We start from the raw sequence: 16,194 nt of genomic DNA, 5'->3' as shown, positions 1-16,194 counted from the left end.
CGGGTGTGCGTGTGTGACCAAAATAAAAAATGCATAATATAATTGTATATAAATAATACTAAAATGTTGTGTATTTGTTGGCACTCACATCCTCCCAGGTGAAGGTGAGAAGTCCATCTTCTTCATCCAGATACTTAATATCTCCATGCTGAGGTTCTTCCTCCATAATAAAGTCGATGTTCTTGGAACGGTAGAAGTGGTGTGTGATATTCAGAATCTCTTGGGTCAGCGCCACAGATCCACCCTCCCTCACGGTGAGGTTGACCACCTGGATGGGTATGATGCGTGGAACAATGACCACCTGCACCTCTAGATCTTCTGCAGTGGTAAAGCCATTGCTGACATCAACGGTGAAGTGGTCCTGGCCCTGAAGGGAAGCAGAGACGTAAAAGATTCTGTCCAGGTTTATGTCCTCTTGTGTGAAAGACTGAATGTAGTCCAGCACGGGTGATGCCGTGCTGTCCGAGTCGTTGTTGAGTTTGACCACGTGACCCAGCCGTGGAAAGTCTTTGACGGAGTACACCATCTCTTTGGGCAGGATGTCTCTTTGCATCACCTAAGAGGATGACAAGTGTGACAAGTGAAGACCTTCAAATGAGGACAGTTAGAAAGTGGAAAAATGCTTTCAAATACTGTATATCCTTACAGACAGCCATGTACCAGGGATCTTTTAATAATAATTACCTTCAGAACATGCAGAATATTTCTTTCACATTGTAGAAACTGTTATCATATATGAGACTGTGCCACATCCCCTATTTAGCATGTGATAAATCTCTGAAATGTCAGGTATCACAAATGAGCAGAGGCTGTAACCCTTTGGGTAATTACTGAAAGTACATTTAGTTGAGCGTCAACAATAGTAGAACCACTGCAGAGGCTCAACTACATTTGAAGCATTTTCTTTCTTCTAAAACACACAGTTTGCAACTAAATGCAAAACAGCGCTTGGATAGATTTATGAGACCAGGATTCAGGGATTTTGGGAACAGTGCTCTTGCGGTTCTGGAACCTTCTACAACTGTAATACAACAGCTGTTGAACACAAATTATCATTAAGGACTGTTGGAAGTCTTTGTATACTGATATTAATATTTCTGCTATATGTGAGGTGTTCAAAGCACTGGCTTTCTGCCTTTGGGTAGCAACTTGGACTTGGAAAAGAATCCAATAGAATAATAAAAATTAATTAATATTTTAAAAAATATGTTGAAGAAAGGTAGTTTTACCTCCAGGTGGCTTGAGTCAATAACAGAATGCTCTCCTTCAAAGGCAAGGATCACCAGGTTCGACACAACCTGTGGCTGTGACAGGTACCCTTTCTTGAATATCTTGATCCTGAAAGTGCCCTCCATGGACCAACCCTTAGCTTCCACAGTGAAGGCAAAAGAATCTTTCGAGCTAAGGCTCTGCTCATTGTGTTCGTAGGAGACCACGCCCTTAGTCAGGTCCTCTTGTGTAAAAGTGGAAGATTCAATTCCACTGACAATAATCCTACCATCACCGGGAGGAGAAGTCACATCGTAAATGATCTCAGCTGCGCTTCTGATGTCCATGTTGGTCTCTGCACTTAGCAGACTGGTGTTCAATGTCTTGGTGCTACCATGGTCCATGACCACCATGGTATTGTTGGCTATACGTAGATAAGGGTCACCAGCTTGCACCTGAAGTACAGTCGTTGTCTTATGTAAGCCATCAGATACTTGAAGTTGGAATCGCTCACGATCTGCCCCATGGTGGACGAACAAAACCTTCCCGTCCCTCAGATCAGCCTGGGTAAAGCGGTAGAGAGGTTGCGTTGGGTCCACTGCGGAGACAATATTTCCTGAAAGAATTCCCACTCTCATGTAAACCAGCTGGGTGTCATTAAAATCTGAGTCATCGTCTTTGAACAGAATGTCATCAGTAGTCAATAAACGCTGCCCATTTCTGACAACATTAAAAGGTTTGTGAATGACCCTTTGAGGTGCATAGTCATTCCTGGATTGTATTGCAATATTAAACACTCCTCTCAGTACCTCATGACCCTCATCTTGCCAACCATTGCCACCTCTTGAATCGAATGCCAGGAAGGTGAACTGGTCATGACTTGTTTCTGTTCCATCATGTTTGTAGACTAACCTATTTAAAGAGAGATCCTCATTGCTGAAGACTTTAATTGCACCATCAAACCTTTGCACACCTGGTGGAGAGTCTCTGATAAGACGACCATGTTTGGGATCTTGTACTATCCTGTACACAAAGTCTGTTGAGGTGGAGGTTTGAACCCAGAGATATTCTTTATTTATGATGTTCTCATTTCCTTCCAGGACAACAAGTCTCTCGTTGATTAGGACAGGAGCATCAGAATCAGCCTTGATTTTGATTGGAAAGGTATATACCTCGGAGTATTGATCCTCTGCGAATACTTTGAACTGGAACTGATCCTCAAAGTCCACCGCTCTGCGGACACGAGGGCTGTAGCTGATGAAACCATCGAGAATGTCTTGTTGGGTGAAGGTATCTCCATCAGACAACTCTTTATCGTGCAGCATCAAGACTCCCTGGACTGGGCTTTTCGTAATTATGTACTGGACTGATCTTGAATCAAAGTTGCTTTCCCTCACAAAGGCTTGTAGTTCCTCAGATTTAATGACTTTTTGCTGCCCGTCTTCAACTTCCAGATGAACACTTTTAGTTATTCCTATAAGGGCAGGCATGATCTTAATCATAAATAAGTTGTCTGGGAGAATGACCTGTCCAAGCTGTGCAGTGAAGTGAATAAACTCTGTTTCTGTGCCCTTGAGATCACTTGTGAGATTGGGAACATATTGCAGTCGGTTCTGCTCCAGATCAGACTGATGAAATAGTGTGACTCTTTTTGGTACCCCATTGTCTGAGATCAACTGCAGTTCTCCAAACTGAAGTGGCTGAGTGACATTATATACAACGTCTCCAGTTTTAGGAGTTGCAGAAATGGCCAGATTTTGTATTCCAATAGGGGCGCTTTCATCCTGAGTGATTATAAGGCCAGTATTTGTGACTAGAGTCATCTGTGGCTGTGTGATAAGAAACTTGAAGGTGCTCGAATGACTAAGCAAATCTCCATCTGAGACCTGCAGGGTAAGTTCTGCCACTTCTCCTCCCTTGTGCACGTAGTAGATATTTCCTTCTTTAAGTTGTCTACAAGTGAACTCCCTAAGACCAAATCCTGGCTGTTGAGCATTCTCCAGATATCCAGCAGCAGTAGGTTCCGACGTGACTGTGACCTTCAGTTCATCACAACGATTGTCCGAGTCTGAGATTTTGATGAGGTTTGGGCTCAAACGTGTGCGCCCGTTAGCTGTGATTGAGATGTCACCTATACTGAGCTGAGGGATGTCATTGACGGGGATGATCTCCACCGGTAGCACATACTTGCGTGCAGCACTCAAGCATTCTGGGACATTTGTTCCATGTACAGTCACCTCCAGCTGGATTTGATCTCCATACTTTTCGTTGCCGTCATGAAGATACTTGATTTTCTTGTTGACAACATCCAGAAGGGTAAACTTCTTTACTCTTGTCTGTCTTAAGTTCATATCAACCAGTCCATACCAGGGGTTGTTTAGCAGAGTAAAGATGATCTCAGATTCACGGACACCCGCAGCTTTTAGGTTAAATGTTGGGTGTAGGTTTACAATGTCGATGACTGCCTCTCCTCCCTCAGGAACCAGCAGTGGAGTGATGTCTAGGAGCCTGGAAATATTGCGGAGCATCTCTGGCCAGTCCTTTGTAGGGACACAGTGTCTTTCATCAGTATCTATGTATGTGATTCTTACTGGAGGTGTAGTTGTTAACTCCAAATCCTCATCGTAAGTGGAGTAATCATATTCTCCTTCACATTTCACATGAATGTCTTTAGTTATCAAAGCATCCTGCAGGCTTCTGCCCTTCTGATTCACCTTGATTTCTCCTAAACATCCAATAAAGGACTCAGTTGTTACCTCCTCCTCCACACGAGCCAAATAACCTTGAAACACATCCTTCATCTTCCTTTGAATGCCTCCCAGGTACAGGTTCCCAACTAGATCCAGCTTTTCTGTCTCATTAAGAGGGAGTGAAACCAGTTGACTGTCCACATTTATCTGGAACTCATCAGGGTTGATCTGAACTTTTACTCTGTGCCACTGATCATCATCCACTTTCACTTCCACATTGTCTAGCACATACATTCCACTTCCCAGATCCATTACACCTTTTAGGAACCCTCCTGCCATTCCGATCGCAATGAAGTCTGCCTGGTTACCTGGGTGGAAGAGCAACAGAGCGTCTTCAATGGTCGTCTTCATCAGCATCTCAAGGCTACGGGAGCCTGAGCTAGGTCTGGTCCAGGTAGGGAACGAGATGAACGATTCTGGACTGATAAAGCTTGTGGTGTCTCCGTCCCCTGCCTCAAACTCGCTGCTGCAGCTCTCCTTGGTGTCATAGCAGATTGAAGCTGCTGAAGCCAGAATATCAAAGTCGTGAGACTCAAACATAACGTTGCTCATGCAGCCGCGCATGGAGGGAACAGCTGTGCTGAGGTACTCCACTTCCAGGTCCTTCACGCCTCCAAGAAACACTCCCTGGTCGATGTTTAGGTCCTCGTCTTTATTCTCAAATTCAGTGAAGGTTTCGTACAAGTTGTCCACAGCCATAGTAAGTTTGGAGTCTTTCAGAATGAGAGACACATGATGGTCCAGAAGGTTGCTGAGCTGGAGACCCACGGCGGAGGAGAGAACATTTTCTCCGGATCCCATATCAATCCTAGCCTGTAAAGATACACACACAAACAAATTATTAAAACACAAAAGTGACTGTTAAACATACAAAGCAAAGTTTCTAATTTGAGTGGTAAGCAGGGCATTTTTATGCAGTTTCTAAGTTGTTCTAAGTGTTTTGTAGACACTCTGGTTCATTTCTAGCGATTTCATTTGAGGTAACATTTGCATGTTAAAGGTTAATACTTGTTAGTATAAGGAGTTCAGGGTTTTTGGGGTTTCCTTGCCCCAAAAGCACAACTAGTTTATCTTATCTTAACATCTTAATAAATGTAATCTTCCTTCTCAGGTACATTTATCTTTAGACATTTTTACTAGAAAACAGGACAAAAGTACTGGTTAAGAATATTATTTTTCACAGTGCATCATGCATGCATTCAACTGTGAAATTTTGATACAGACTTTGCTGTGTTTGAAATTCTGTGTAGCCACTTAAAGTGAAAGTATCACAGATCTCATTTCAGATCTGCAGCCTCCAAAAAAAAAAAAAATCTGCATGAATGGAATATGTTGGTGGAAATGCACTTTTAATGACAAATCCTGCTGCCACCGAAATACTCCTGGTACCGTTTCATATTGCAGCAGAATGCAGGCAGTTTGAGCATCTGTGTTTATCTATGCGGAGCGGGAGCCATTTTCTAGGAAGGCTGCAGATGAAGAAGAAATATCTCAGAGCAAACCAGTAACTTATTCAATTCATGGAAGCTTTTTCCATGTGTAGAGATGAAAAACTGTGACGATTCAGTCACAGTGGAGCTGGAAGCGAATGTGAGTCATCCCTCTCACCACAAACCAAACGGCTGCTTCTCAAAAACTCACAAGAGATTTTCTTAGTGTGTGGCTCATTCTGGGGCCCTATAGTCTTGAAGGGCCATGAGAAAATAATGGAGATTGCATTTATTTGTCTAGCCAGTCTGGATTTTAATTTACTTTACAAATTAGATATTTTAAGGAACTGCACCCTGTGCTTTCTGGTTTTGCCAAATGGGATGATCTCTGTCTTTAGTGTGCAAGTAGTCATTTACAGTGACTTTTATCCAAAGCAGTTAAACACTTAAAGAGCGTTCACACTGACAGTGAATTACAGCAACTAAAGTCAAAGGGTGATTTAGGGTGACGTAAGAATTTGAACCCAAAATGTAGTGTATTTCACCTGTAATCTGCCATTGAAGAGCTCCAGTGAGAGGTAATCTTTATGTCCCGCCGCCAGTAGGAGCAGCCCGCTTCGTCTGCTTGTTTTAAATTGGAGCGACACTTGAAAACTTGACAGGTCTTGAACGGCATCTATTCGACAGTAGCTGTCCCCGAAATAGGAAACTGCAAACACAGAGGGAGAAAGTTTTTTTTTATTAGAAATATTTTAATGATGACGTGCACCATTAACGTGTGAATGTGGAAGTGAGTAGACACACAGCAGATGGAAGTTTGAATTTAAAACTTTTCCAGCTGTCTTGTCAGCTGCTGTGTAGAAAAGACACTGTTCTGGAGAGTTCCAGCCTTAGCCCCTTGAGAATGTTTATATAACTGCTTTTCTGCAGGATTCCCAGAGCTTAGTCTAGCAGTGTTCGGCTGTATGCTAATGTAGCCACCTGCCTTGGCCTGCAAATTAGATTTTTTTTCCTTCTATTGCTTTCAGTTTTTTAGTAAATCACACATCACTCCTGGGCCGTATGTCAAGGAGATCCCCTTTCCATTAAAGAGGTTTCCACGGGTAAATCAACAGTGTCTAGGCTACAGAAACATTATTCGGCCAGACCCATTGGGGATACCCCTGCATGGAATTCTCGGAAGGATCCAGAAATGGAACATTCTCACAGGAACTATGGTCAAATATCCTGGTAGAGGGTCAGGAGTCAATTTATGACTCATGTAATTGCCTTATCCGAGATCATCAACAGGATACTATTGTTACAAGAAAAACGGCACATATTAGGCAAATACTGATCAAATTTACCATGGTAAATTAAGGTTAAAAATATCACAATGATATATTCATATGAATTAAAGAAACAGACTAGTCTGAAAAATGTATTCAAATATCAGAATTTACTCACCCCGATGTCATCTAAGATGCTCGTGTCTTTCTTTCTTGAGTTGAAAAGAAATTAAGGTTTTTGAAGAAAAAATCCACGATTTTTCTTCATATAATGGACTTAAATGGGGATCAATGGGTTGAAGGTCCAAACTGTGATTTCAATACAGCTTCAAAGGGCTACACGCGATCCCAGCCGTAGAATAATGGTCTTATCTAGCAAAACTCCCTGTAATTTTCTTAAAACAATAAAAATGTATATACTTCTTAACCATAATTGCTCATCTCGCACTAACTTTGCGATGGGCGTCTATGAGTTTACGCATCAACTAAACACGATTGGAAAGGCCACACATGGTTAGTGAAAATCGTGTCAAAATCATCCCACAACCTTTTTTTTTGTAAAGGGCATTTGACTTTCTTTGCACGTTCGCTTTGGGTCGGTACTTCCGCCTACGTCACACGTGACCCTTCCAACCAGACTACATAATGTGTGAAGTCAAACTAGTGCAAGACATTTGTGATAAAAACATTTGTGGTTAAAAAGTACTTTTTTTCTGTTTCGATGGGTAAGACCCTTATTTCTCGGATGGGATCATGTAGAGCCCTTTAAAGCTGCATTGAAATTGCAATTCAAACCTTCAGCCTGTTGATCCCCATTGAAGTCCTAGAATGTTGTCCTCAAAAACCTTAATTTCTTTTTGACTGAAGAAAGAAAGACATGAACATCCTGGATGACACAGGGGTGAGTAAATTATCAGGGAATTTTATTTCTTGACTAAACTAATTCAAGTTACTTACTCAATCTGAGTTGAATCCAAGGGAAATCACTCTTTTTACCTAAATGATCCAGACAAAGATTACCAGTAAACAGTGATTTCGATTTGTTCTGCACACAAGGCTGCAGTATGACTTCAGAAGACTTGGAAAACAGTCATCTGGACTATTTCCATGGTTCTTTTCCATGTTTTTTGAAACTTGCAAGTTTGTACCCTTTGACTGTAATTGCATGGAAACACATCAATACATTCTTCAAAATTCCTTGTTCCACATAAGAAAGCTTGGGTTTGGAATGACATGAGCGTGAGTAAATAATGACAGATTTTTGAGTAAATGACTTCTTTATCCTGTTAAATACACATAATAGAGTAGCATCTGAAATCATTCAGCAAAATTTACTATCATCAACTAACCGCTAAGCATTAGCTCCTAAGTAAATGGCATCCAGCCTAGTTGTGCTTCTGTTTGTTCCTCTGCATTCATGCAGAAAGGATATAAAATGTTTTGAGTGAAATATAACACTTCATACTCACCATAAATAAAGTGAACTGAATAATGGGAGTAAACTATTTTCATGTGCCAAAATATCTATTTTATGAACAAAGACCATTTTTAGAGTAATTGAAATGCTAGATTTGCACTTTGAATGAGCACCAGAGATCTTCACCGCTCAGCAAAAGGTTCTCACAGATACCCCCTATATACATTCAGTCGATGCACTCCAAAAAACAAACACATAAATCTCGCCAAAAGAGCCAAACACAACAGGAGGCAGAGCAAAACGCAGAGGCTCATATGATCTCTCATATAATAATCTATAATGCTGAAAAGGTTATAACATTTAGATCTGAGCCTGCAAAAGACTGTCCACACAGATCTGAGACCCTCCGATAGCATAAAAAGCAGATAGGACCCAGAAAAGTGAGATGAATTTTAATGAAGCTACATTTATCTCTGATTTGGTTTATATCAGTGCTCGATGACCTTCTGCAAGGGCCAGAGAGAGCATATATGGAATTAGCTGGGAATATTTCCCTCAGCTTAATGATCATCAGATCTGTTTTTGTTGGAAAATTCACGGCGCACACGGGAGGCAGAATGGGCAACTGGAGCCCAAGGACTCTGAGGTTCAATACGCCGTCGGTGTGCACTGAGCATGCTCAGACCAGAAAAGACACAAGGGCCACAGTGAGCACAGCCAGCACGTATGAATCTGGAACCCATTAAAGCTCTTTGAGGGGATTCTTAATGGGACACATGTGTTGAAGACCCCCAACTATTCCAGGATTCAACATGCACCATACATTTAACCAAGACTCTTGCCTTTATAGGCCAGTCACGCCTCATTGCATGCTGAAAACACAGGCGGCAGGCTTTTGTTTGTGAACGAGCATCATTATTCTGTTGGTTTGTTGATTATGAAACTCCCATCAGGTTGAAGCAAATGGCACATGTGTCTTTACACACCAGTTATTTTAAAAAGGGAAACACTTCTTGAAAAGAAAACCAAGAGTGGAAAAATCAAGAGTGATGGCAGCATGAACAGAAACATGGAATCTTTGTGCGCCAAAGTGGAATTACAAAATCTAATTGGCACTGGAAGGAACATAAATCTATTTAAAGCCAACATGAAAGCAAATTTGACCCTTTTTTTTTTGTCTTTGTAATAATCAAAAGCAATAACTTGATATACCTTCAAAACATAGATGAATACCTCTTTTCAATCGTAATATGCATTGCTAAGAGCTTCATTTGGACAAATCTAATGGTGATTTTCTCAGTATTTTGATTTTTTCGTACCCTCAGATTCCAGATATTCAAATAGTTGTATCTCGACCAAATATTGTCCTATGCTAAGAAACTATACATCAATGGAAAGCTTATTTATTCAGATTTCAGATGTATAAATTTCCAAAAAATGAACTCTTATGACTGGTTTTGTGGTCCTGGGTCACATATAATAAGCCAGAATGCTATTAGACATTAATTTATCAATAACACAACCAATTGTTACGCATTACATGCACAGTAAATAATATTACAATAAATGTAAAAAAGCGATGTTTCCATAAATAGCATATTTAAATCAGTAGTTTTTGTCTATGAAAAAAGAAATTGGGAAAAATATTGCTGGAACCAAGAGTGCTGGGTGAAAAAGCATGCATGAATGCATATGCACACAAAAATGCACTGAAATAGTATAATCTTACATACTATTTAAGACAGAAAGTGGATTTGATAGCAGTCCTGTTCTTTGATGTGACTTTCTAAGTCACACTGGCCTAATCATATGATGCTGCAATTGGTCTTGCATCCTCGCCCTGGGAAACTGTGTGCTTGTGCATGTGTATGTCCCTGGATGTCTGCCAGGGCAGATGGCGCTGTCGTGAGGGCTGCTCCAGTCTGTATTTTTAGTGCTCAAAGGGAACTGTGTGGGTCTCTGTCTTCTCATGCTGTGAATGAATCAGACGCACCCTAGTTCCTCAAAACCCCGTCAGATATCCGGCACATTCACACGGAAGCAGAAACAACTCAAACCAGCGGAAGCAACCTGCTGTTTAATCTGCCAAACAAGAGAGGTTGAGATCATAGGCGGAGGAGCCAGACTAAAAGAATCCATAATGAAGCATGTTTTTTATCATGGCTATATTCTGTCTAGACCGAACCTCTCTGAAGGTCACCTTAACTCGCTTGCTCATTTGGCTCACGAATGATTTGTTGTCCACGGCTGCAGTCATGGGGAATAAACGGATCTCTCCGCATATGAGCTCTGTGGCTGTAAAACGGGCCTGGACTTGATCCAGCCTCTGCACCATACACCTGCTCTTATTATATGACTGGCTGAACTTTCACCTGAGCTTTCGTCCACAAATTACATCTACGCCACTACAATAAAAGAAAATGTGAGTCACTGAATGGTACCAACAGTTCTGCCTGTGCTATTCAAACACAAATAATTCTAAAATATCCATTTTCTAAGAGCACATCTGAGAACACGGCAAACATCTTGCTTTCCATGGTAACAACGAGTGACCATTACGTTTCCGAAAACAAACCGCTGAGCTGCCTGTAAGATTAAACATAGTAAATAGCAGTTCTGCTGATGATTTGTTCCTCTAGTTATGTAGTGGCTGTGTTTGTGTGTGTGAGCGAGAGAGAAAGAGGGATGGTTATAATTACATCAATCTTAAAGCTGTGTTTTACCAGAGTCTCTTTATATAGACTCTGAGCTATTCGTGGGCATCGCTGTTGCTATGGCAGATCAAAAACAGCCTCTGCGTTGATCAAAGTCTGTCAAGATATTTCAAGAAAATAATATTTTACATGAAAACAAGGATGATGACACATCAGTAAACGCCTAGGCCTATTTTTCCTCTCAAAGAGCTATATATGCTATATATTTCATGAAGATATTTTGCAAATTTTCTCCCATAAATATATCAAAACTTAATTTTTGATTAGTAATATGCATTGCTAAGAACTTAATTTAAAATTTAGGTTTTTTGCACCCTCAGATTTTCAAATAGTTGTATCTCAGCCAAAAATGGTCCTATTCTAACGAACAGAAAACTTATTTATCTTTCAGATGATGTATACATTTAAAAAATTGACCCTTATGACTTGTTTTGTTGTTCAGGGTCACATATTTAGTGTATGATGTTATATTAACATACTACATCAAACTTATATCAAAAGATGAATACAAAGATCTAGATTAAAAAGGATCCAGGAAGGGCCAGGATCTGGCCCTTTTAATCTTAGTGTTCTGGGAGTAGATTTTCTCACAGAGGACCTAAAGGTTTAAAAGTGCTGTTAGGATGATATCAGAGTTTCCAAGAGTTGAACTGAAGAGAGCTTGTGTTTCTCACGGGTAACGCCAGACAAAATCTCCTCATGTGCTTTATAGAACCCTGAGCACATTTAACTGAACTCGAATGTACTGTTGACCCAGAGAGGTTCGGCTGTATTCCCTTCCCTCACATTTCACTCAGCTATCTCTCTGTTTTTCTCTCAAACACACAGTTAGAGGGAATCACTGCAGCGTTTCCACAGCACTCTGCCGACACTGATATTAATTAAACCGTCTCAACCTTTAAATACAAACAGCGTGCACGCATTCTCGCACACTCGAACGAGCCAGAACCGCATGAGAAAACACCACCCTGTTCTTGTACAGGAAGTGTTAATTGCAGATGTGCCTAAAATACACTGAGAAGAAAGACAAAAGTGATTATAGGAGGCTGAGAAGAGTCTTTGTTGAACGTGAGAGGTATAATGCAGAGAAACATTTTTATACTGTTAAAGAACAAATACTAAAGGAGTCATTTTATGCTATAACAAAAATGACCTTGTTCTTGTAAAATAAAGGAGTTTGAAGAGATGAAGACATACTCTGATGTTTGCAATGGATCATTTAAGAGTTAAATGACATAGCAGATCATTAACAAATGACTATTCAAATGTGAAGTTTTTAGCATCTCGATGTTTAACCAAGACATAACTGCTTAATTAAATATAAAAACGGTTTAAATGCTAAGTCTGAAGGCGAAAAGTGGTCATGAAAACTAAATTACAGGCAATTTTTGTACAAGAAAGCAGTAATAAGTGGTCTTGAGTGGCCTTGATGATATCATCAAAAGAAAAGTCAATGTAAAGGCAAAGAAAGTTATTATATCTAAAGACATAAAATAATTCAAATTTGTATTCATGTTTTTCAAAGAAATCTCTTTTGCTAACCAAGGCTGTGTTAATCTGATCAAAATACTCTAAAACAGTAAGAAAAAAGGTAAAATGTTAAACTATAAATGTAAAATATTATTACAATTTAAAATAACTTTTCTGTTTGAATAATTAGGATTTTATTAATGTTTTTCAAAGAAATCTCTTACGCTAACCAAGGCTGTGTTAATCTGATCAAAATACTGTAAAAACAGTAATAAAAATGGTAAAATATTAAAGTACAAATGTAAAATATTATTACAATTTAAAAAAACTTTTCTATTTGAATAATTAGGATTTAATTCATGTTTATCCAAAAAAATCTCTTATGCTAACCAAGGCTGCGTTAATCTGATCAAAATACTCTAAAAAAGAAATAAAAATGGTAAAATATTAAACAATAAATGTAAAATACAATTACAATTTAAAATAACTTTTCTGTTTGAATAATTAGGATTTTATTAATGTTTTTCCAAAGAAATCGCATATGCTAACCAAGGCTGCGTTAATCTGATCAAAATACTCTAAAACAGTTATAAAAATGGTAAAATATTAAATAATAAATGTAAGATATTATTACAATTTAAAAGAACTTTTGAATAAATAGGATTTTATTAATGTTTTTCAAAGAAATCGCTTATGCTAACCAAGGCTGCGTTAATCTGATCGAAATATTCTAAAACAGTTAAAAAATGGTAAAATATTAAATAAATAACTTTTGTATTTGAATATATTTTAAAATGTAATTTACTCCTATGATTGCAAAGCTATATTTTTGTTGAAACTGTGATACACTGTCGTTTGGAGTAGGAATGATTAACCAAAAATAAATAAATAAATGAATAAATAAATAATAATTTTATTCAGCAAGGAGAGTAAGATATTTATAATATTTCTATATACTTTCTGTTTATCTAAGGAAAAATATATCACAGTTTCCACAAAAACATTGTGTCAACATTGATAATAAGAACCATTCTTAATAATTGAGCAGCAAATCAGCATAGCAGAATAATTTCTGAAGGAGTATGTGACACTGAAAAGTAGATTAATGAGCCTGAAAGGTCATCTTTGCATTTTAAAATATTAAAATACAAAATGTTATTATATATAATATTATACACTGCCCTCCAAAAGTTTGGAAACACCCCTGGCAAAGTGTGGTTTTGGATGATATCAGCATAAATCCTTATCAATTTTTTGGTGCAAATACATTAAAGTAACTTGACATTATCATTGAAGACCAGCAATAATAATTTTCATTTTAATTACATAATAATGGCAATATATACATGTCAAAGTCAGACATGCCTCTTTGCCAGCTGTGATGCCTGGTTACTGGTTTAAACTTGGCCCAGGTTTTTAAAAGATTTTTGGGTCAAATAGCTTCAACAATTGATTGCCAATTAAGTTTAGAATACAATGAATTTAGGCCCAGATTATGCAGAGCTGTAATAGCTGCTAATGGTGGATATTTTGATGAATTGAAAATTTAAGTTTTTTCTATGTATAAACTGTTTATGTAATAAAATATGTTTTCGTAGTTTGTGTTGTCCCTTATCAGTGCAAAATTATAGCAAATTAAAAAGGATTTATGCCAGTATTGTCCAAAACCCCACTTTTCTTAATTATTTAATCATTACATGCACTGATAAATCATGCATAAGACAGTCTTAAAATAAATGCGTTTATGTGCTGGAAGCCTTATATGTTTGGCCTAAGAGGTCCTAGGTCTGGACTGTGTTGCTGAACAGGAAGTGGGGGCTGGTAAAAGGTAAGCGGGGTACATGAGCATCTGGAGGGAAAAACTCCTCACAACTCAATTCTATTTTTTCTTCTCTCTCTCCACTCGGCAACTAAAACGACCCAGAAAATGTGTCCTAATGTGCAGACGTCATAAACGACTGTTATTGCTCTCCACAGGAGCCGAGGCCCATGTTTGGTTTGCAGTAGCTCATGTCCAGAGAACGAGAGAACGTGCTGAATTATTTTCCCTAGCGTACACGTAGCACTTTCAGACGCTCCCAGCTGAATGCTTAGAAGCTGACGCTAGATTCACCACGGCAGTGCGAGAAACTGCCCTGTTGGCATGATGTCACTCACCTGCATGCTAAAGGGAGACATTGTGAGTGGGAAAATAGGGGAATTAAGATGCTAAGTCTCGCCTCTTATAAACACCATATTGGGATCCCATTTATTTTAAGTGTCTGAGCTCACTGAAGTAGCTCACTAAGATCTCAGAGTCTGTGAATGGAGCTCTTCAACGCACATGAACTCTGTTTTTTACCCGGATGCTCCTTTCTGACCTTAAAACGTGACCTCTAACTCCTGGCCTGCTGCAGTATCGAAACACAGTCTCGTGGGAGCAAAAAGAGCCAGAAAAACCCCACAGACTCCCATGGTCTGAAGTTTCCAGAGTACTAAATGATATTATTTTTCTTTCTCTAAGTGGCCTTGGATGAAAGGACGAATCGTTTTGGAGATGAAGTAGATTATTTTTTTTATTTGATGGAAGATTATGCAACCTTTTTTTTCATTTAGAATGGCATGCACCGGTGATTTGCACCCAATAAGACCAGAAACATTGATTGGGAAAGTAAATAGTGTTGATTTTGACTTCATGATGCCTTTAAAGGAGCTATGCTCAAACACAGATGTGTTACATAATGATTGTGTAAACATTGTGTCTCGTCGTGGGGGGGATTACGTCGAACAACGCAAGCCTTGTGCTGTTAGCATGAGGTCAATTCCTGATGTCTATCAGCTCAGCGTTGCATGAAACACTTCATTGAGCTACAGATCTCGCACATAAATTACCTCTTTAATGTTGATGTGGAGTGATTTTAACTCCTGACAACTCAACCTTTATGCTTGTAAACGCGAGTGTGTAAGTGTGCTTGAATTCCACTGGGCTGTAAGAATAACTGCTGGTGTGTTTGATCAGCAAAGTCAATCTGACACCCAAAATGCACACACACACACATTTTTTTTCTGTGAAAGTGGGGACTTTCCATGTTTTATACTAAAAATATAGCATAAGTGGCTGCTTACTGGGCAAAAAGCTTGAGCCCTTTCTTCAGTGACAGTTTATATGATTAGGGGTTCAAGCACAAAGCACTGAAACCCTATTGTAATTGTTAGAATGGCCAAGGATCAGCAATCTCCAGGTAAAACTGATCGTACAGACCAAACCATAAGTCATAGAGACTTGAAACTTGGAGGGATGATAGTACTCATGCCGCCAACAACGTCACCAAGGCTCACCCCAGTCGGCCTGACGGGGGCGCTATAGCGATCAAAAGTAAGAAATTGCTCATAACTCCTAAACCATCAGTCGCAGGTTCAAGTGTCTTATGTGAAATCCTTGGCTCATGCCGGACAAAACGCACGCCTCAGATTCTATCGTGAGCCTGAAACCTGCTTTTGTGAACCTATCCTAGGTTTTTCGCCCAAACCAGTGCAGAAAGATTCTCTGGAGAGTGAATGTCAATAATTATCAAAAAAGTTGAACTTTCGACTCTCGCAAAGGGACGCAAAAACGTTTGAAAGGGGATTGGCCACTTTTGGTAAAGTATCTATAACTCTTGAACAGAATGAGACACCTTCACCAAACTCAGAACATGTGTGTAAGAGCTCAATCTGAGGTTACAGAAATAAAATTGCAGAGCTTGACCACTTGGTGGTGCTATAATAGGGAAAAAATATAAAAATGTCTATGCAACTCTTGCGTATCTCAAAAAAACATGGCTGTTGTAGGCCAATGAATTTTGAGAACCTATTAGACAAGGTTAACTGAGGGCAATCGGAATGAAACACGTTGGGCCTGTTTGACTCACGGCCCCAAAGGTCTGTGAAAAATTTGAATCAAAATGTTGAAATGTT

At 39.2% G+C, this 16,194-nt stretch overlaps 1 protein-coding gene across 1 annotated transcript in view; it reads right to left on the bottom strand.

The window, feature by feature from the left end:
• Nucleotides 1-16,194, bottom strand: part of cspg4 (chondroitin sulfate proteoglycan 4) — a 61,880-nt gene that overhangs the window by 21,260 nt on the left and 24,426 nt on the right. The window contains exons 2-4 of the mRNA XM_051099900.1: nt 5,935-6,098; nt 1,230-4,772; nt 89-556 (exon numbers count right to left, since the gene is read on the bottom strand). Of these exons, the coding sequence (XP_050955857.1) occupies nt 89-556; nt 1,230-4,772; nt 5,935-6,098 (4,175 nt within the window). The remainder of the gene's footprint in view (nt 1-88; nt 557-1,229; nt 4,773-5,934; nt 6,099-16,194) is intronic.

The sequence above is a fragment of the Labeo rohita genome, chromosome 25 (genome assembly GCF_022985175.1).
Source record: "Labeo rohita strain BAU-BD-2019 chromosome 25, IGBB_LRoh.1.0, whole genome shotgun sequence".
Taxonomy (NCBI): Eukaryota; Metazoa; Chordata; class Actinopteri; order Cypriniformes; family Cyprinidae; genus Labeo; species Labeo rohita.
Note: the sequence above shows the minus strand (reverse complement) of the source record. Positions and strands in the feature narration are given on the sequence as shown.